At 44.7% G+C, this 22,683-nt stretch overlaps 1 protein-coding gene across 4 annotated transcripts in view; it reads left to right on the forward strand.

Annotated features, from left to right (window-relative positions):
• Positions 1-10,832, forward strand: part of LIN52 (lin-52 DREAM MuvB core complex component) — a 107,808-nt gene extending 96,976 nt beyond the window's left edge. For 2 of the 4 annotated variants that reach the window (XR_008299514.1, XM_015071657.3), the window contains one exon: positions 8,854-10,832. Coding sequence is in view for 2 of the 4 variants with exons in the window: in XM_015071657.3 (XP_014927143.1) it covers positions 8,854-8,909 (56 nt within the window). In the remaining 2 variants the exon portion in view is untranslated. The remainder of the gene's footprint in view (positions 1-8,853) is intronic. The other 2 variants (XR_008299515.1, XM_053224708.1) reach the window with 1 other exon arrangement.
• The last annotated feature ends 11,851 nt before the right edge of the window (positions 10,833-22,683 follow it).

The following is a 22,683-nucleotide window of genomic DNA, read 5'->3' on the forward strand; positions in this document are numbered from 1 at the left end:
TTGTTGTTTTATCTTAACCTTCCATGATAGATTTATTGCTCTCCTCACTTTGTGGATGAGGAAATTAAGACTGTGTGAAGCTGCTAGCCTTTGGTCATAATAAGTGTTTCACCACGATGTATTACTATGGATGCCCTGAAGCATGAATGTTCTGCACAGATTTATAAGTGTTTAGTAAAAGTTCTCACCCCAAGAGCATTAATCCATTGCTTTGATCTCATTGCCTTTCATTCAGGTGAGTTTTACCCTTGAAAAGGGAACCAAATGAAACTATGAAGTAGGCCTCTGAACCCCTCTGAAAAGGAAACAAAATACAAATAACTTGTTAGCTCTCATTCCTGGGCACAAATCTTTGGGGTTTTTTTTGTTGTTGTTGTTATTTTGGTTTTTTTGTTCGTTTGGTTGGTTGGTTTTTTTGTAGGGAGAAGGATGATAAGGATTGAATATTTGAAATCTGGTCTTGTTTTGCTCTTAAAAGAGGGCAGGGCAAGGAGAGTCAATGGAGAAACACGGACTTTCCACCTGAATACAACATTTTTCAAGGGCCTGACAATTAAGATTCTTCTACTTCTGCTTTCAATCTTCAGGCATCATGGCTGACACTTCCCATATTTTATGTTCCTGCTTGATGTTTTATACTCTGAGAATAAATCTGTTGGCTGGATATTTCTGTCCTTTTTTTTTTTTTTTTTTTTTTTTTTTGTCGTGAAAAGCCATTAAAATTATTTTCCATATTGGAACTGTCCAAATTTGTTTACCTGTACATTGAGTACTGGTTTTTCTTTTTTATATTATATCTTGGATAAAACATTCTCTAGAAATTGGACTTAATGTGAATTGGAGGGAAAATGTCTGATATAAAATCATCTTTGTCTGAATTCCCTGGAGGGAACACTCTTCTCACTCATCCCACCCTTTTGGAAGAAAAAAGTCCTGTTAGAGAGACAAGACACCCAATAGAAAGAGAATCTGGAAAGGGTGCCCAAAAAAGCCTTTTTTGAGAATTGTCAGGATGGAGATTTTCACAGTCAGTGATAGTTTGGTTACAGATGTAGCATCCAGACTGTTCTTTTCTCAGGTATATATTTTAGTCTCCTTTTTGAAATGCTTATTATGCCCAAAGAATAGGCCAAAGCCTCAAGGCTGTTCTGCTTACATTCAAATGCTACATCTATATTTTAGAGAAAGTGAGGTTTCTACTAAAGACTCTTACTTGCGAACTCTACCATGGGTTGATTGAGAATGGTCAGCAGACCTTCTTACAATTACACCACCTTCTGAGGGCCACCGAGTGTCTAAACGAGGCTCCAGGAGACCCCTCCTCATCCATGACGCTATACTCAGTTCATAGCACCTTCTGTTCTTGACAATGACACCAGCACCAGCTGCTCTTGTGTTAGAGGCATTAAAAAGTGTTTAGCCTTTGACTTGAATTATCAATCACTTACTGGTACGTTTTGTGCGGGCGTCCGAACTGGAGCATGGTGAAGAATCTCCATCTGGCAGACCGCCCCGGTACTGGTCTGCTCTGCACCGGCTGTATGCCAGAGCAACAGAAAAACCTTCCACGTTCCTGGGAGAGAGAAATCAGAATCCGAAATGCCATTGGTTTCCTTTTATTCCCTTCTAATGTATCAAGATAACCTCTGAACAACTAGCTCCATCGCAAGGCCACTTCTGACTTATTTGAATCTTCCCCAATATCCAGCACATGGTGGTCACTTCATGTGACTGACTTAACTATTCATCCTCCCCCCACTTCTTGCTTCTCTCTCCTGCACAGCACACAGTGATGACTAGGAGATCCCTCTTGTCATAGTTATTAGAATGCATTTGAGGTTTCAAGGACGAAAAAAGTAATTTTTAAAAGAGTCAAAACCATAATTCCAACAAATGGCATCATTTCTGTGAAACATCTTTCTATGAAGCTAACTGAATAAATAGCTTTTTAGCACACTGATTGAAACTAAACTAGGATTTTATGTGTTCCTCTTTGCTGGAAGAAGCCCCTGGTGTAGTTTGGGAAGGTAGCTGCCTCTAATACCCAGCATTACTCCAGCAGATTTGATTCTCCAAATTATGTGTGTTACACAGAAGCAAAACATTCATGTGTCCTTTTGTTTTGCATTTGAGATCTTTTAAAAAGTAAAGTTTGACCCCCTTTGCCTATCACGATACTGCCTGAACACTGATTCGGTGCAGACCTGGGACCTCTTGTGAAATGGCAGCTGAGGAGCTCCAGCACTCACCGTGGCCAGTGAAAAACCCAAGGAAGGAAGGAGTCTAGACTAAGAACGGTAGTCATATTAACTTGAAGGTGGCAGGGCGGGATTGTTCTGTGGTGCAATTTAAGAGGCGTATGCCACTGAGTAAACTAATGAGGGCCATTGTGCACAACAGGGTTTATCAGTGAGGCAGTTCAGATACCAGTTTGATGGGCAACCAATTCACAAAAGAGACACACATGCACAGTTGGAAGTAGAGTTTGAAGATACATTCCAACAGCAGACTGCAGTTTGGTTCAACCACATCCTGACCACTGCAGTATGATTTCTCTGTTCTTTTATTTTCCCCTTCCTCCTTCCTTCATTGTACATAAAGCAACTGGTGTATGTACACAAGCATATGGCCTTTTTTAAAAAAACTCAATGGCCATTACTGTATTTTGATCAACATTGAATGGATATGGAATGGGGTGAAATACTGGTTCAGTGAAAATATTCCCTTTCCCCATTAGTGGCATGCTCATTCAGCTCTTACTAGCTTGTATTTCAGTAAATTCTTTTGCTCTCACTTTAACAACAACAACAACAAAAAATCCTTGCATACCTTGTTCATTTGGAGAATTTTAATGTTTTTCATTTGTTATCGTAAAACCAAGGACAGTCGTATCACTTTTTTGTACGTAGCTGTTGCACGTAGGACTGTTTGTCTTTAAGTAGAGATAAATTGCTCTAAAAAGAAATGAATCCTAGATAGTTGTCCCATCAAGTGTCTCTTTGCCTAAGTAAACTCTTGTTTGAAATGAAAGAAAGAAAAAGATAGTTATACAGTAGCTAGCATTTACTAAATGCCTATGTGACCTGTTTATTAATTTCACCTGGAACAAATGAAGAACCCAAGGGGGCCCTGGCTGGCTCAGTTGGTAGAGCATGCGACTCTTGATCCTCAGGGTCATGACTTGAAGCCCCGTGTTTGGTATAGAGCTCACTTTAAAAAAAAAATAAAATAAAAAGAGTGAATTTTATTAAAAAAAAAAAAAATGAGGAAACCGAAGCTCGGAAAGATGTCTTCAGTGACTTGCCTGCAGTGGTCATTGTAGGAGCTGGGGCTCGATTCCAAGCCTGTCCGGTGCTAAAAGCCCTGCTCTTTCCACGGTGGTATGCCATTTCCTTTGTTCCCTGCCAGTCATATTAGAGTCTCCTGAAAACAGCCTGTTGTACCTTTTCTCCGCCTCACAATGTTTTTAATTATGTTGAGGCACAGAAATATTTAAAGTAGTTTGCATTGGAATTGAAAACCAAACATTATGAGTTTCTCCCATTTCATTAAAAAGTTACTTAATCTTTACATTGTTCTCTACATTAAAGCCGAGCAGAACTTTATCAGGCAATTGCCTCAAAGTTATAATCTGGAAAATCTTTCTGTAATGAAACCCATATGTCATGGGCGAAAGGTGCAAAGCCCTGGCAGAGAGGGTTGGTCTCATGAGAGATTCTGCACCCAATCTCGTTAACCAGGGTGCCTCTGGTAATCCCTCATCCCCTCGCTGGTGAGAAATCAATCTGTACCACTGAATCTTTTTCAACCAGCCACCAAGAAAATTTACTGCAGAGAAGGCAGTTTGGGGATAGTCGTTGTGGAAGGGGAGCCAGAGGCAAGGCTAACTGTAGATGGAGGAATTGGAGAAGCTAAAGAAGAGATTGTATTAAGCCACACGCTACCTTCAGAGCAGGCAGGATGCAGTCCTCCCTTCAGCCCTGACCTCCCTAAGTATACCCAGGTATTTACAGCTGCCATGAACCTGACAGCCCTAGGGAGGCCATGAAGGGGGTAATAGAAACTGCATAAACCTGGAAGTCACTTGTAGTTTATCCATTTGCTGTCCTTAAATGTGTACAAGTGGTCTCCTCTCCCACATTCTCCACAGCAGTTCACGCATTCACACTATGGTGACCGTCTATATTGTGACTTTCTCCGTTCATGGTCTGTGCACTGCAATAGAAGGGCCTGTCAATCATGACTTGACATGGAGGTCCTGCTCCTCTTCTGCACAGCATACAGTGTGGTAGCTGACGATCAGTGCATCCCTCTTGGCATAATTTTTGGAATGTGGTAGCAGGGTTGCCTTCCTATTGAACCTCATCATCCTAGAGAATTAATCCAGAATTTAAAAAATAGTTAAGAAATGTTACTAACTCTAGGTAAAACTCTAGCAATCTTATTGTATCTAGGATTGTCTTATAACACAATGTTGAGAAAGGAGAACCAGGAGAAGAGAGGAACTAGAAGCGTGAAGCTGGGAAGCACGTACTCTTACCATGGCCATTAATGCAAGAATCGTATCAATCTGTAACTAATGGGAGAAGAAGGGATGGAACGAGGCAGGGAAGTAGAAATGTCTTCCTCTCTTCTGTAAGCAAGCCAGAGACATCTCTAAAGGTTTTTCCCTAAAGAGATTTGAAATCTCTAGTGGAAGTTTTTTAGTGAAATACATTTACATATAAAACCCTGCTGGAAGGAGTGTGTGTGTACGCATGCGAGCGTGTGTGTGTGTGTGTGTAAGAGGAATACAGAATAGTAGCAGAAGGCTGTCTTCCTACTCCTAATGGGATTTTGTAGCAGCATGTGCGAGTTTGTTTCAGAAGTCAAAAATGAACAGATGTTGGTATAAATTACCTCTGTGTCTGATGTCTTGCAAATTAAAAGCGCGGTTGGCATCACTAAACAATTTCACTAGGTTTAGGGGGGTGCGGCTAGCGGGCGGTGATTACTATAGCAGGTCGGTAAGAATCTTCACACTGCAGCAAAGCAGGAAGGCAAGGATAAAGAAATGAATAAAATAAAGGGTATGTGAATTAATCAGAGATGTTAACATCTCTGAAAACAAGTGAACAGGAGGGCTCATGCTCTGAAGCTGCCCCTAACCCACAGCAATTTCTCTGTGTGCAAAGAGGGGTTGGTGCTTAGGATGTGATTTATAGGGCACAGCCCTCTTTTAGGGAGCAGCTATGTCACGAATTCGTATATCTCCTATATGGGACTGGCGAGTAGGAAAACTTTCTCCCCTCCCATGTAGAAGATGAAGTCTTTGAATTACTTCTACTTTTACGGTGGTTTCTGCAGCTCTGTGTACTTAGATTAGGTTGAAGGGGGAGGAATGATTGAGTGGGGAGAGGGTTGTTAAAAAGGATTGGTTAAATTCAAGGAGAGCTTGCCACTGAGAGACTTTGGAATCTGTTTATTTTGCCTTTTAAATCCTTTTGATCCCTCAAATAGATTGGGTCTTTTTAAATTTTACATCTTAAAATATCGGTCATTCTCCCATTTTGAGGAAAAAAAAAAAACAAAAAACAGAAAAGAATCAGGGGGTGTGAAGGGCAGCAAGTAGAAATAATTGGCAAGATCAGTACAGTGCTCCTGGCCCAGGATTTTTAGAGCAAGGCTCTGCTCTACCCAGCAGAGTTTTGTAATACCCATGTTTGGTTCCCAGAGTACCTGCTTCTAGCCATGTTGCAGGATCATTTGATTCTATGTAAAACTCCTTAATAAGCACTGGAGAGTAGGCAGAAAATCCATCCAATAGAAATAAATGATGAGACCCACTCTGGCCAAAAGTATAAGTCAGTTCCTATAGGATCAGGCTGAGGGAAAAGATTCCAAGAAATGGGATTTTTTTTTTTACATTTATTTATTATTTTTGACAGACAGAGACAGAGCACAAGTGGGGGAGAGGCAGAGAGAGAATGAAACACAGAATCCGAAGCAGGCTCCAGGCTCTGAGTTGTCAGCACAGAGGTGGACACGGGGCTTGAACTCACAAACTGCGAGATCATGACCTGAGCCGAAGTCGGTCGCCTAACCGACTGAGCCATCCAGGCGCCCCATGGGATTTTTAACATTGATAGCCTCCCTTATCACAGTTCACTCATTCATTCACTCCGGAAAGGTGGAGTGTTAATGGTGCCATTAATACCAAGCATGTTCCCTGCTGAATACCCAAGAGAAAAGCAGGGCAGGTGGCATTAGTATGCTGCTCGTTTTACAGATATAGAAACTGAGGCTCAGAGGTCTTGCCCAGCCCAAGGTGTCACCCAGCTGCTAAGCGCTAGAGCTGGAACTTAAACTGAGTTCAGGTCTCGTGTTATCTGAATGAAAGAAGTCCATGCTGCCTCCCCTGGGCAAGAAAGTACTTGTTAGGACTTCTCTAGGGTAGTTAGTCCTTGCCCCCCACCTTCATCTCTCCATTAATCTGGCATTACTTCCATCAAAGGAAATTATTTTTCTTGCCAAATAAGTAAAGTAAATTTAGAAGAAAAAAAAATCCCACAGTGGAGAGAATGAAGCACTGAGGGCGATTAACAAGTCTTACTGTTTGCCTCTAGAAAGGAAGGAAACTAACATTATTGTGTTCCTACTTGGAATAGTTCTTTTATATATTATCGTTCACCCAGCCAACATTTATTTAGCAGATACTAGGTCTAGCTCTGTACTAGCTGCTGGTAATATAAAGAATAACAAGGGGCGCCTGGGTGGCTCATTCGGTTGAGTGTCCGGCTCTTGATTTCGGCTCAGGTCATCATTCCATGGTCATGGAATCCAGCCCCGCATTGGGCTCTGAGCTGAGCGTGGAGTCTGCTTAAAATTCTCTCCCTTTGCCCCTTTCTCCCACTCGTGCATTCTCGCTCTCTAAAAATAAAATAAATAAAAATAAATAAGAATAATGGAACAGAGTCTCCGCCCCCAATTCTTAACCTTTAGTGCAAGAAGACAAGCATATAAACAAATACTTGCAGGTCTTACAGTTACTTTGTAGGTATAGAGTTTGGTATAAATCCACCAAGGAAGTTTGATTTGAGCCAGGATTTATGGGCACATGGGGAATGGAAGAATGGGCACATGGGGAATGGAAGCACTGGGGCTTCCATTCCTAGGTAATGGGATTTCCTTTCCCTTCGTGGGAGCTCCAGAATTTGTGAGAGATGAGGAATATATGGACTGCAGTTACCAGAAGCTTTCCTATGGCTACAGAGTTTGTATTGTTTTATTTCTCTGTTGTACAAATAAGCCAGGAACTACTAAATGTTAGTAGGGAGGGGGAGTAGAGCCCATTCATCTAGCACTATCTCTGGGCTTAAATAAAGCAGCAAAGAGGCTAGGGTGAAGGTCCTTCTCATTCTGCAGGTGCCTCTCCAGCCACCTCACTGATTGGCCAGGATGGGGACATATTCTTAGGAGGCCACAGGCACAGCCTGCTGTGTGCCCACTGCATGGTTGCAGAAGACTTCTGGCCTCCATGACCAACCATTGGACACTTTCAGCACTGCTAAATCTATTTAAGAGATCCCAAAAGACAATTTTGTGGGGATGAGGATGAAGGAGGTATTATAATACATACGCTTTTTGAGGATTTGCTTGACGGAGCTAAAACAGCGGGCTTCTGGAGTGGCCCTTGTAATTGAGAAATGTTTTACTTTCATTTCGAAGCCTCATATGTAGGAAAGTAGCTGTATAAACCCTCTTGTAACTACAGCATTCAAAGATTGATGGTGCTGAAAGTCAGAGAAAGACACATAAACCTTGCCTGTCTATATTAAATATCTAAGGACTGACAATGCCAAGAGAGAGAAGACCAAAGCTCTATAAACCCTACTTTATTACACCATCCACAGATGAACTGCACTGAGGGAATATAAACTCCGTTATACTACAGCATCCAGGGACTACCACTGCTGGGAGTTGGGGTAAATGAGAGATTATAAATGTCCAGAGACCAACAATCCAAAGAAGACTGTAATCTTGGTTGGATTGTAGTCTCCAAGAGCAACTCCCCTGACATAGTGAACATGAGTATTAGGTTACATTCTTTTTTTTTTTTTAATGTTTTTATTTATTTTTTGAGAGAGAGAGACACACAGAGTGTGAGCGGGGAGGGGCAGAGAGAGAGAGGGAGACACAGAATCCGAAGCAGGCTCCCGTCTCCGAGGTGTCAGCACAGAACCCAATGCGGGGCTCGAACTCACAAGCTGTGAGATCATGACCTGAGCCGCAGTCAGACGCCCAACTGACTGAGCCACCCAGGCGCCCCTATTAGGTTACATTCTTGAGAGAGAGGTAGGTTTGGAGGAATTCCCTGGAGACTTTTTAAAAATGTTTTTATTTATTTGGGAGGGGGAGAGTGCACGCAAGCTGGGTTGGGGGGGGGGAGAGAGAGAGAGAGAGAGAGAGAGAGAGAATCCCAAGCAGGCTCTGCACTGTCAGCACAGAGCCCAGTGCAGGGCTTGATCCCACAAACTGAGATAGTGACCTAAGCTGAAAACGAGTCCAAGGTTTAACCTACTGAGCCACACAGGCGCCCCTCCCTAGGGATTTTTTTTTAAAGGTAGATGATAAAGTCTTCCCTGGTTGGCCTGTGTCTTCTAGCAATTGTCAGCTTCAGAAGAGCTTTGTACAGTTTTAGTAATTAGTAGTTGTTCATCTTTCCCTCTTTTTGGAGGTTAGTGGTGACTGAGTCTGTTATGGTCACACCTTTGTATACAATTTAAATCAACCTGCATTTTTAAATTATATTTTCCTGAGATCTCCTTTCCAGATTTTGGGTTTTCATTGATCTTCCATTTGTTGTGATTCCAGCCAGAGAGATGACAAGGGGGAAATTTCTCAACATTCTGGAGAAGCCCAAGAAGTAGCAACTGCTTGTGGACAGGATGTCCTGGGGACCGGAACCATGCTCCCCTCCCAGTGCAGCTGTGACGATGTGCAACTCTCTGCTTCCTGGCGAGAGGCCAGAGGGTACACCTCCAGGACTGACCCTCTCCCCCTGTTCCTGGCATTCTGCGTCTCGGAGGACATTCGGCGGCAAGAGAGGAATCTGCTTTACAGATTCTCTACAGAAGGATCAAGTGCAGTTATTCAATCAGCTTCCAGACTTTGACCGGCTCAGCCTTGGATGTGGGGAACACCAGGGGGTGTATCATTCTTAAAGGTCAAAGTGCTGCTCTCTTGTTTGAAGAAGTCAGTCAGGAGCCCCAGGATCTTACAATTGATTTGGTGATGGCAAAGTCAGTTGTGAACATGTTGTTTGGATGGGTTCTTTTGACTTGTACTTGATATCTTAGGAAGTATTTATGGTGAGGAGACCAAGAGACCAATCAGATTCTGAAACAGACCAGGCAACCTGACCTGTGAACTCTCCAGTACATACTGGGTTCCAAGAATCCCTAGCTGGAGAAGCCAGAATCTTTTTGAAATGCACACCTGCTTTAAAAGTTCTGTACCTCCCACGATAACCCCATCCCCCAGTGCCTTTCATTCCCCACCATCCGTTCTGATTCTAGGAAAAGGGGATCCCTGTGTATCAAGTCCCTACTGGGATTAGCTAGTGAAAGGCTCATACAAAGTTGTATTGGATTCTAGACCTCAAAGACTGAGTTAAAGATGAAAGAAAGGACTTTTGAGTTCTAGCTAATCTGTTACAATTTCAAACAAGATTCAGTATGGCCTAAAAGGTAGGAGAAGAAGGTTGTTTGCAGGAGTTCCCATTTGATGAAAAACTAGAAACTCTACTTGACGTGAAAGGAATGTGCTGTGGAACGGTGGCAGTGTTTTGTCCCCTTGTCCCCTCTCGTGGCACGTATCAGATATTTCACCAATGTAACAGAAACACACACACACACACGAAAGGAAAGGGAGAATTTCCTGACTTAAATACAACTCTTATGGAGCTCTTTGCCAGTCATCTGTCCCTGTGTTAAAACCTGAAAACCTAACCCATGCGTAAAATTGATTACACACGTTCTCCATATTTTGTCTTATAAGGCAGCCCCCAGCCTCTAATGTTCTATGAAGTACATGAGGTTTCCTAAACTTCATGCAGAGAACATCCATGTGGCAGTTGTCTGATGGTGTTTGGATACAAGGAAAGTTGTGGGTGAACTGTTGGTCCTGAGTGTCTGTGCTAGGGTGCAGCACTGTTCAGTTTAATAGCTGGTCCGTTAACTATTTCTGGCATTTGTGCCTTGTTTCCCATGCTAGAATTAGTGTTGGATTTTTTTCTCTCATTTTTGCCATCCATGCAATTTTATGTATTGATAAGGGAGACAAACTGAACACAAGTCACAAAGGGTAAGTATGAGAAAAGACATTCTGCCTGGATGCGATATAGAAATTCAGTCTGGAGAGGCATAGATTTTAAGTTAAGCTTATTATTGGCATTCCTTTTTCCTCTAAATACGGTTGAAGTGGGAGAGGGAGAAATAGAGAGTGGGAGGGGAGGGGAGGGGAAGACGACAAACAGTGCCATAACGTCACATTCTTCCTTTGCTCTGTTTTTGAGAGTTGATGATATCAGGCACTTTTAAGTGCTTGGGGAAATTGAAAAATATATGGAGAATATGAGGATACCTCCCCAAAACCAACTCAGGTCTGTAACCCGAGGCTTTGTAGTTGGTTTTCTGGTCTGCTTTGGCCTTTCTTTTACTGTCATCTTATTCACCAGCACTTAATGTAAGTAGATGTTTTAGAATTGCGGTATTTATTGGTTTTGTATTTGTCGTCCTTAGAAATGTTAATGTTGTATTTTTATATTGATATTATAAATTGATGTATAGTTGTGTGTGTGTGTGTGTGTGTGTGTGTGTGTGTGTGTGTGTGCGCGCGCGCGCTGCGCGCGCATGCGCTTCAGGGTGTTAGACGACTGTGCTTTGTATATGATGGTTTCTGTGTTGTCATAATAAATACGTCCCTTTTATAGGAGAGTGAGTTTTTCCTCAAAGGGCCACGTTGCATATTTAAAGCATACGCTTCATCAGAAAGTACAACTGTAATGATAAATAACCTGCTGGTTTCCCCTCTAATATCACAGTGGGTGGTGTGGGGCTTTATGACCATCTACTACTTGGTCTCCCGGCTTCCAGCCTATTCTACCAGCCATCCAAGCTCATTACTACTCTACTCCTTAAAGTATTTTTCTTTTTAAGTTTTGTTTAAGTAATCTTGGCACCCAACATGGGGCCCAAACTCACAACCCAAAGATCAAGAGTCACACGCTTCTCCAACTGAGCCAGCCAGGTGCCTCTCAACTCCTTAAAGTACTCCTTAAAAACCTTTAATACCTCCTCATGTCAAATAATAAAGTCTGGGTCTCTTATCCTGGCATTTAAAACTCTCTGCATGTAATCCTAATCAACCCTCTTCTCCAATATATGAAGTCTCGGTTCCAGTTAATCTGAACAATTCCCACTTCCTCACTTGAGTGCCTTTGCTCATGCCATTTGAGTTCCTAGAAAGTCTCGAATCCCTTTTGCACATATCAGACCTACCCTTCCTATTAACACCTGATGAACCAGCTGGAAATAATCCTTCCCCTTCCCCCCGCATTCCTACAACATTTATGTATAACATCCTTACAACTCTTCCCAACCTAGCCTTATATTTAAGTGATCTGAGTGCATATCTAGTTATTCTTCTGTGTCTTCTTTGAACCGGAGGGGTCAATACCTGCCTGTGGACTTCCAATTATACATGATGGGCTGAAAGCAAATATTTCTCTGCCACCTCCTAAAACTCTTAGCGTGACTTCCTTTTCAACTCCGCTCAAGAACTAGAGAAGAGCAAGTATTTGTACAAGCGCTGTCCCCCATTGATAGTTTACCTGCCATAGAGCAGAGCATCGTGCCCTTTTAGAGAAACATTCTGTTTGAGAGAAGTAAATTGCGTGGCATCATTGGCTCATCATTGATTTCCAAGAAAACAACTGGGTGGGCAGTAGGTTTCTTTGATCTGGAAAAGCACGGCTGGCTGGCTGACTGACAACAGGGACAGCATTCAGACTGTTCTGTCCTAAATCTTTATAGAAAGTGGGGTGCCTGAAGTGGCTCAGTCGGTTAAGTGTCCAACTTCGGCTCAGGTCATGATCTCACAGTTCATGATTTCAAGCCCTGCGTCGGGCTCTGTGCTGACAACTCAGAGCCTGGAGCCTGCTTCGGATTCTCTGTGTCCCTCTCTCTCTCTGCCCCTCCCCTACTCGTGCCCTGTCTTTCTCTCTCAAAAATAAATAAACATTTTTAAAAAATGAAAAAAAAAATAAATCTTTAGAGAGTATTTTCCCAGTAAACAATTATGTGTCATTTGCCCACAGGTTGGTTTTGCCTTTCCCTTTGCCATTCTGAATGCCTTCCCTGTAGAAGCACCTGTTGTTGACTGAGCAGCACTGTCTTGAGAAGAATAGCATCGGTGCGTGGAGGCACGTTTCCAAATTCTTATTCAAGCCTTTGCTCATCAACCGTCTTACTGCTTCTTGCTCACTTCAGGCTCAGATTCTTGGCCTCTGCTGACTTGCTTGGCCTTCCTTCCATCATTAGAGCACTAAAAGTTCACAGGCTATTAACTGTATTAATATCAAGATGCCATTATTAATTTTTCTTTATGTTTTTGTTACCCATTTGTCATATTTTTTAAATGGACACTTGGTAACTGCTGCTTGTTTGTGGCCCTCCAGCTGCAGCTTATTGGAGCTCCTCTGGCTTCCGGGCCACGAAAACAGAGCTGGTGAGTCATTCCATTGCCTCTACACTTATGAAGGGTGTTTGGACTTTCACAGGAGCTCTGCAATGAAACCGAGAAATTACCTTCCCAGTGCGATGCTCTGGGCCCTCTGTTTCCTCCAGGATTCAGGCATCACAGAAAAGAAACAGGCAGAACAGGAAGGGAGGAAATGGGCTGGTGGACTGAGGTGAATGGGTGGTCCCAGTGGTCACAGGACACGATTTCTTACCAGCTTTCAACTTCTACACAAAATCTACCTACGAGCATTTGGTTATGTCCTCCAGTTTCTGTTCATCCTCTGCCAGCTATAAGGCCCCTGCGTGGGCTTCATTTCACCAGAGAGCCTTGTATCCCCCACCCCAAAGAGTGGCCTCTCCGAGTTTGTAAGTTCTGACTGACCTGAAACTGACTTTTCCTACCTGTGTAGGCTTTTTGGCACTTTGGAGATGTGTCCCCGACTGTGCCCAAAGAGGCCACCAGCCTTCCCACTCTTTGCCCAACACTTTTTCTTCACGAGCAGGGTCATTTGGGGGCTTCAGGTGGCACCAGGTGCAGCCGGGAGGCTCATGGTTGGCTCAAGTGCTGGCAGAGCCTGTTAATTAGCACATGAACACCCCAATGCTCCATTAGCCAGGCCAGGCATTCGGAACCTTCCCCTCCTGTGGGCCCCTTCCTCCTAATGAGAGCTGGAAGAAGGGCCCTCACAAAACACTGCCTCAGAATAATATTCCGCTTTGTCCCCACCAGTAACCAGGGCTGACAGGATCACTCTGTCCATTTCTCTTCTAATTAGCACAATTCCAGCATGGCCTGAGCCAGCAAATGGAGAAAAGCGATCAAAAGCGATCGGACAACCGTACCGAATCACAAACACAAAGAGGGCCATTCCCTGTAATTAGGTGAGACAATTCCTCAGTCTTTTCTCGGCTGGAGTTTGCCGCTAAGACTCTTGCTGTTTGGGTCCCAGCAACACAAGTTACATGTCTCCCTGGGACACTAATAAGCCCCAAATTGTCTTCCGCTTCACACAACTCTAACCAGAGGACAGATGCCAGGGGGAGGGGGGACACACTGAGGGGACAGGGTGTCTAAACAGCTAAGCAGCTGCTGCAATGTCTCCCTGACTCCAAAAGGCAGACGCTGGGGCTGTGGGCAGAGAGGGAAGAGGCCGTTGGTTTGAGAGAACTGCTCTGGGTGCAGCCTGGTCCCATTGCCTGGGCGGCTGTCTGCAAGTGCTGACAATTCCAGAACCTCTGGAGAGACCCACCCTCTGCTACTTGCCTCGCCCTGTTCATTCGCCACCTCTTGCCTATTGTTCCCTTTTGGTCTCCTCATCCCCACTCCCACATGTCCCCACTGGTGGCATCGTGGACAGCTATAACTGTGGCACCATCCCGGGCCCTGCATTGAAGGCCTATACACCTGTAGTGCATGATCTCAAGGCTGGCCAGCATGCGGCACCCCCGTGTGCATTCTGGTCTCAAATAGCTCATGACCTGGAAGGGGCCCTCGCTTCCAGCACCCATCGCTTCTGGGTCTTTGGCTCTCCCATAGCCCCTGCTTTCTATCCCCATTCTCTCTCCTGAAAGATCCCTGTTTTTCAAAACAGAAAAGTGGCTCATCAACTGCCAGGGCAAGAAGCCACAACTGGCCACACTCCATATGGCTCAGAAGTTGGCCACTTAATAAACAGAAATTGCTCCCCGAGGACTACAGCCCATTATGGGGATTACGAGGGGTGATACAGCCATGAACTTGGTCATAGCCAGGGACAAAGGAATGCAGGGGAGAGTGGCAGTTTGGAATCTCAATTAAACTCGAGCTCTGAGCCGAGTTTGACTCACACATATTTTCATCTTCTCCTGCTCTCCGTTTTCTGTTTTGATCTATACTCGATGCTTCTGAAAGTGACCTCCAATACCAGAAAACCATTATCTAGAATCCAAGGAGCCAGAAAGCTCAAGTAATCAGAGTTACTTTGTTGTTTTTCCATCTTCCCCGTCTGCGACACACAGAGGTAACAATAAGATTTGACTTTTTAAGTAACTTTTAGGAGATGTCAAAGAATCTGATCCAAATTTGTTCAGTCTCTTATAGTTTCTTTGGTTATAAACAGAGCTTAGAATAGTAGCTGGCGCATAATAAGCGCTTAATAAGAATTTGTTGGAAGTATGAATTGCACCATGATACTCAGTGTTCATAACTTTGTTAGTCTAAGGTAAGAGCTTGGATCTTGAGAGAGAGGCAGGGTGTGGTCATACAAGTCACTTCTCTCTGTGCCACAGCTGTCCTTGGGGCCTTTTCTACTTTAAAGAGGCAGGCAAGCATTATGCGTAAGGGCATACACCCTGATGTCAGACTGCCTGGGTCCAAATCCTATTTTTGCCATCTGCTAGCCATGTGGCCATGAGTAAATTGCCTAATCTCTCTGTGCCTTAGTTTACCCACTTATAGAGTGGGTCCAACAATAGCATCTGACTCCTAGGGTCACTGTAGAGATGAAATTAGTACTTGGAAGTGTTTAGAACAGTACTTGCTCCTATCTTCCCCGTTATATAAGAGCTTGATGGATAGATCTTTAAAACTGGATTCAGTGTATTATTTAATTATTTTATTATACTCACATTTGGTAAAAATCGGTATGTCTTACAGGGAACATACAGTAACTTTTGGTTATGTTGAATCGTTGAAATAGGCTAAGCAGAGAACCCATTTCTCTCACTCTTCAGGAGGGCTGACAGTCCACTGAATACTCTTGCCCCCATCCTTCCACCCCCTGGGGCAGCCGGTGCTGGCACGGACACGCAGCAAATACCACTGTTGACTCTGCAGACGGTGGCATTGAAGACTATTTATTGCTAACGAACAAGGGAAGGAAAGGTGTTCTGTGTGACAGTCAGTGGCAGATTTCTGAGCTGACACTGAGGCCGGCATTAGCCTCAGCTCATTGTGCTTCACTAGTCTTGATGGTCCTAACAGTTGCTGGGCATTTGTACTATTCCAGTTACTACACAGGAATGCTCTTCTCTGTCTTGTTCTTCCCCCTCTCCTCACCCCACCCCTACCACAATCCCTCCATCCTTCTTTCAGATACTCCCTTCTCAGGACTGAGCAGGTTTCACTTGGGCCTGGGCTCCCCCCTAGCAGCCTCCTCTCAGCTTTGCCTCTTTGGGAGCCCATGGAGAGCAATCAGCCTGACCTGACTCTGCAGCCTGGGGCCTCGGGGTCAAGCAGGGCTGAAGGTCACATCCCAGGCCCTTCCCGGATACAGCCTAGCCCCAGGAGCCAAGCGGCCTGAGCCAGCGGCTTCACACAAAGGAGCAGCTGAGAAGAGTCAGGTTGGAAAAGTCAGTGACTTTAGGCTGAGTGGAAATGAGAAGCATTGGCTACGGCCACCATCAAAGCCCTAGGCAGGGCCACGAGGGATGTGCAGGGGTCAGAACCATGAATGGTCTCTGAGGAATGGGGTGGTTCATGGGAAAGCAAGCTCCCCAGAACTTCTTCCTTGGCCTCCTGCTCCCCTCCATCTGTCTCTGCTGTCACACTGCCTCTACCTTCTTCCTGGTTGACCCTCATCCCTTGCTTTTCTCACAGTGCCACTTGCCTCAAACCAGCTGGCCCAAAGGTCCTTCATACCTCGAGCTATCGATTAAATTATGGGACATTCACATAGCGAACTTTTATGCAGCCAGTTAGTACGTTTGCAAAAAGGCTCTAATTCCGTGGAAGAAATGGTTTGTCATAAGGGTAAGTGAAAATAGCAAGATGTAAAATTATAAATGCGAAATGATGTCCAATATGGGGGGAGGGGAAATTGAAAGGAAATAGACCAAGGTGTTAGCAGTACTTGCTGCCTGATTAGAGGATTGTGGGTAATATTTTTTTCCTACATTTCCAGACTCTTTACAGAAGCATGTGTTGTGTTTATAATATGGGAGGGGAAGCCTCTGGAGCTGAGGATAGAGGGCTTCAAGGGTCCTGCCTACCCACCCAGCCTATTTAACATGCACATGTACGTGCGGACACACAGAGCTCACCAATGACATTTGTTTATAGTAATGAAGTTTGTTCCTGTGTATGAAAATGTCTGTCAATCTGTAAACCTCGAAGTATTTACTGAGCACCTACTGAGCATCCAGCCCTGCCCCAGACCCTACTCCATCGCGTGCAATATGGATGAAATGACTTGTACCCTAAACACACTTAGTCCCAGGGCCCAGCCCTCCTCACACGCCGCAGAGCCTTTGCTCAGGAACAGAGAAATGTTCTCTCAGTACATGTTCAGTGTTGCAAAATAGCTCTTTTTCCTCAGCTCAGCCCCACACAGAAAAATTTACCTCACCGAATTGCTGTGGACTCTTAAGGCTGAAATTTCCCCAGCTCTGGGGCATGCCAAATATTATCTCGGACCTTGTGCTTGTGAGAGTTTCCTTCACTGCTTTCTTCCTGCTCATTTTCCTCTTCCCAACTGGGAGAGAAGGAAGAAAAAGAGGACCTAGGAGCCAGGAGCAGGCATGGGACAAGGCGCTCTGGAACGAGACTCCTCTATTTTCATCCCACACCACCAGGCAGAGGAGGCGCTGCACCCTCAGGAAAGAAAATGAAATGTCTTCTGTGCAAGTTGGGGTCTGAGGGACACAGGGGGTGTGCAGGGGCCGGTTGTCACCTTTATTGGGAACAAGTGTGTGTCTGGTCCGTTTCCCTGCGAGACAGGAAGCAGAGCCACGGAACACTGATAAAGAAGGGATGAAAGCGTCGAGCCAGGTGACAGGAAAATCATGCAGAAGAGCGAACTTTGTCCTCAAGAAATGGCTCGTCCACCCCAGAACCAGGCACCTGGAATACACAGGCCCAGGCATCCGACTGGGCCTTGCAGGGCCTTTGGGAGGCTTGGTCCTCATTTTCCTTCAACAGAAACAGATGTCATGATGAGTAAGAAAAACTCTGTGCCTGAGACACCTGCCTCCCCCTCCAGGTCACCGGTATGTGCCCTTGTCCATCCTGTTTCCCAGAGAGGTGCTCCTTTCTGCCCAGTTCAGGATAGCAGAACAAAGGGAAAATATCAGCCACACACAGCCCCGAATCCTGCCTGACCGTGAGGGGCTTTCAGCCTGAAGAGGAGGGGTGGCCAGGTCTGGTCAGCCCTCCAAAGGAGAGGGGAACATGCCAGAACAGACAGCCGAAGCAGTTGTTACAACGTGAGGATTGCAGGGCAAGCGACACCTCACAACATCACCAAAGATTGATGCAAATTGGTTTGGTTCTGACCCTGTCACGCCAGGAAGGATAATGATTCCAGCAGCGCGGGGGCATGGGAGGGGGCACGTGGTGGGGGCCGCGAGGATTGGTGTCTCACTACGCATCTTCATTAATGATCTGAAAGACAGGGGTAAACAGCATGCTAATGAAACCTGCAGATGATTGGTGTTCCAAACCCCAGAGAGGACAGAGAAATAGCCCAGCGAGACCCAGAGAGCTTAGAAATATGGGCAGGAGATTGTCAGATGAGGTTCGGCCTAGGAAAATGAAAGTCGACATGTCAGGAACGAATGATGAAGGTGCCTCTGGGTGGAGGCCCGCAAACCTGGAAAGCAGAGATGGGTGACGGGGCAGGCTGGGGACTGAAGGGATAAGGTTTGGGGTGTGATGGGGGAGGTGGTGAAGCTAGCCTTGAGGACCCAGGGGACAGATAGCCTTGTACATGCCTGGCAGGACTGACGGCAGCAAGAAGACTGGAGCCGGGCTATGGGGCCAAGCAGGTTGCCGTGGCCCTGTGGCCCGTGGCCCAGTGGCCTGTCATAAGCTGTGCCTATCTGCACCCAAGTCATTGAGGCTAAAAATGGCATTTTGACCTGAATTACTAAAATGGAACAAGCCAACACACATGTTTTTAAAACGTTGCTCCAAATTATTGGGACTAGTTTATTCAAGAGGAGAGGAGGGGCGCCTGGCTGGCTCAGTCGGCAGAGCATGTGACTCTGGATTTTCGGTTTGTGAGTTTGAGCCCCACATTGGGTGTGGAGATTATGAGTAAATAAACTTTAAAAAAAAAAGACTAGATGGGTAAAGAAATTTTTTTCCCGTCTTCAGTGGTTTCCCATTCAGTAAACATTGCCTGGAGGTATAACTCATTTACAAATAGTAAGTGTGCAAAGAGTAAGTGAACAGCTCAGTGTATTGTTTAAGCAAATCACTTGACCTCACCAAGCCCTGATTTCCTCATCCAAAATGGGCATGACAGCAGTACATATCTCAGAGCTATATTGTGAGGATTAAATGAGATAGAATATGTAAGGCCCCCCAGGGCATGATGTACACTCAGATGTGCGTGATCTTTATTCCTGTTTATTACCCTCTAATTTTATTCTTTACACTATACTCTTAACTCTCCAAGTAAATTATAAACTTCTTGAAGTCAGGGACTATCTTAAAATTTTTTTTCAATGCACAGATGCTTAATAAATCCTTGTTTGATAGATTGATATGCTAGAATTCCCTTTTCTCCCTTTTAATAAGAACAATTTTGTTCTTGCCCTACCCAGATCTACTTTCAATGAAATCTTTCTTTAAAATGAAACAAAACCAAGAAAGAAAGAGAGACAGTGAGAGAAAGCAAGCAAGCAAGCAAGCAAGAAAGAAACCCAAGTAAAAAGCTGATATCACAGAGATTTTTTTGAGACAGAACTTTCCCCATGAAATTGTGCTAACAACATATGCACCTTTGCGTGAAATCTTAAGCCAAAAGAAACCAAAGGAACCCAGCTTTTGAGTCCAATCCATGTCTGAATAGGGTGGCTCACCATCCAGTTTGCTTAGGACTCGGGGGTCCCCAGGGGAAGCAACAGTCCTGCTAATGGGACAGTTGATTACTCTAGTTTGGATCCAAGCTCTGCTACTTAATAGTTTCCTGGCCTCAGACAGTATTCTTGACCTTGTTGAACTTGGTTTTCTCTCAAGTTAAGGGGGTTGTTGGAAAGAGCAAATGAGAAACTTTGATCGTTTAGCAGTGTGTTTGACACATAATAAATGCTCAGTAAATGTTGACATAAACTGTCAGATTCCATGTGAGTAAACTTTGGAAACAGGCACAACTAGTTTTTGACGACAGAAGTCAGAATAGTGGTTACCTTGCAGGGGACGAACTGAACTCGAAGGGGACTTCTGCAGGGCTAGAAATGTTCAAGGGGCACGTACTGAGCTTTATCATCTCTGGGAAGTAAACATGATATCTGGGTCACCAAAAACACTTTTATTTACTCTGTTGGTCATGTAAGTAAATGCAGAAAAAGAGAGGGGAACTTAAAGTTATTTTCCATGGGGTGAATTAAAATAAGTAAATCAGAATCTAATGAGAACTTTAGTTGTTCTTGCTTCTTCCGTATACATGCCCCACCCACCCAAACAGAAGCTTGTTTTCCTATGCTCATCTGTCCTACCAGCCTCCATTCATGTAGCGCACTTTTGATGTCATTGTCATGTGGCCTTGATTTGAGAACCATGTCATGCTTCTCTGGCTCTCTCCCTGACTCTTTTCTAATAGCTATTCTCCCCCATCTACAGCCAGTGGGGGCATATAGTTCCCCAAGAGGACTCTCAAAGCTGACTCCCCATCCCTACCTTAAAGCCTCACTGCTGGGAACGTGGAGTCACCAGGTCTATGTGACCTTGAGGAATACACAGTCTTTGTTCATTCCACCTCTGGGTATATACCCAACAGAAATGAGTGCTGGCGTCCACCAAAAAACATGTGCAAGAATGTTGATAGCCACTTTATTCATGTGAGTCAAAAAGTGGCAAAACCCCAAATGTCCGTCAAGAGAATGAATAAACTTTCTTATATTTATACAATGGAATGCCAATCAGCAATAAAACACAAACTACTGTACTTCACACTGTAACATGGATGAACCTCGCAAACAAGAATGAGGAGAGAATTAAGGCACAGAAGTGCATACCTGTATGATTCTAGAATGGACAACACTAATCTGGGGTGGTAGTGGTCAGAACAGTGGTTACCTTGGGGTATTGGCTGGGAAGGGGCACGAGGAGCCTTCTGGGGTGTAGGAAATATTCTCTATCTTGATTGGAGTAGTGGTTCCACAGGACTATATGTATGTGAGTGTGTGATAAACATTCATCAGGCTTTGCATGCTTTACTGTGTGTAAATTGCCTCGATTAAAACAAGTGAATTTAGGGGCGCCTGGGTGGCTTGGTCGGTTAAGCGTCCGACTTCAGCTCAGGTCATGATCTCGCGGTCCGTGAGTTCGAGCCCCGCGTCGGGCTCTGTGCAGAGCCTGGAGCCTGTTTCAGATTCTGTGTCTCCCTCTCTCTCTGCCCCTCCCCTGTTCATGCTCTGTCTCTCTCTGTCTCAAAAATAAATAAACGTTAAAAAAAAAATTTTTTTTTTTAAATAAAACAAGTGAATTTAGAGTCCTGTGAGCCTCTAAAGGGAAACTTTAAGGAAAGCTGTCACAACCCCCATGGAGCTGACTGGGACAATAATACAGCAGAAACTAGGGGGATCTCAGACCCATCCTGGCTTCCAAGCTATGGGAGTCAGAGGGAAGGATAGAGAATGTTCAACGTATTCCTTTGGCAGCTACTTTCCATGCTTCACCAGCAACTGAGCATAAGGGCTGGGGGGCCCCGTTCTGTGCTTTCATGCTAAGACCTTGGAAGGGGGAAAGCTGTGAGCCAGACTCCAAGGGTACTAGAAACTCTGATGCCTGGGCTCTCTTGTGAGGGAGGATCAGTCTGTATCTGCCCTCCCCTATGAATTCAGTCCTGAGATTGTGGGCTGCTTGAATGCCAGGACCTGGGCTATGCTTCCCTGTTGCTCCAGAGCCTGACACTTCATAGGTGCCCAGTGCATCGTTGGCAATCGGATGCCTGAATCCATGGCCTCGGGTCACAAAGGCATTATTAAATTCTTCCCAGCTGGCCCTGACTACTACTGATCTCAAAGCCACAGATGTGCTTTTTGACTCCAGGGTCATTTAGGGGATCATCCTAAAAGAACTGGCAATCTAGGTGAGCTACTGCTATCTCTGACTTGCTTCTGTCCAATGCAGTTCTGGTTCTGCTAGAAAAGACCTCCAGTTTTCTCTACAACCAAGTCTCCCAGGAGCATTCTAAGGTTCCAGCACCACCCGCTCCTAGCAAAGAGGTTGTGTATACACTGAAGATATGTCTTGGGTTTGTCATTCCTTAGACGGAGGCTAGGACAGCTGGGTTGTGTAGTCCCTTGAAGAGATTTCTGTGCTACCCAAATAGGTAGCCATTAGCCACATGTAAAGAAAATGTAAAATGCATTTCATGATCACATTTCTGTGCTCAGGAGCCACATGTAGCTACCGACCACCATACTGGACAGTGCAGAACTACATACATTTTCACCATCATAGAAAGCCTGTTGTGGGACGCCTGGGTGGCTCAGTCGGTTAAGCATCTGACTTCAGCTCAGAAGTCACAGCTCACAGTTTGTGAGTTCAGGCCCCTTGTCAGGCTCTGTGCTGACAGCTCAGAGCCTGGAGCCTGCTTCTGATTCTATGTCTCCCTCTTTTTCTCTCTGCCCCTCCACTGCTCACGCTCTCTCTCTCTCTCTCTCAAAAACAAACACTAAAAAATTTTAAAGAAAGAAAGCAAGCAAGCAAGCCAGCCTGTTGGACAATGCTGATTCTAGATGATCTTCAAACCCTTTTGAAACCTTTGGAGGAGAGGAGGAAGGAACTGAGTAGGATTGGACTCCTACCCCAAGTTCAACCAGAGCCACTCTGCCTATGAGTTCAGATTTCAAGTTAGAATTCATTTGGGGAAAAAAAAAATCTCTATTGCTTTTTAGTTTTACAGTGCTTTTTGAAAAGACAGTAAATATAAACCGTATTTAAAACAAGTACATTGTGAAAAACACATCTCCC

The sequence above is a fragment of the Acinonyx jubatus genome, chromosome B3, assembly GCF_027475565.1.
Source record: "Acinonyx jubatus isolate Ajub_Pintada_27869175 chromosome B3, VMU_Ajub_asm_v1.0, whole genome shotgun sequence".
Classification (NCBI taxonomy): domain Eukaryota; kingdom Metazoa; phylum Chordata; class Mammalia; order Carnivora; family Felidae; genus Acinonyx; species Acinonyx jubatus.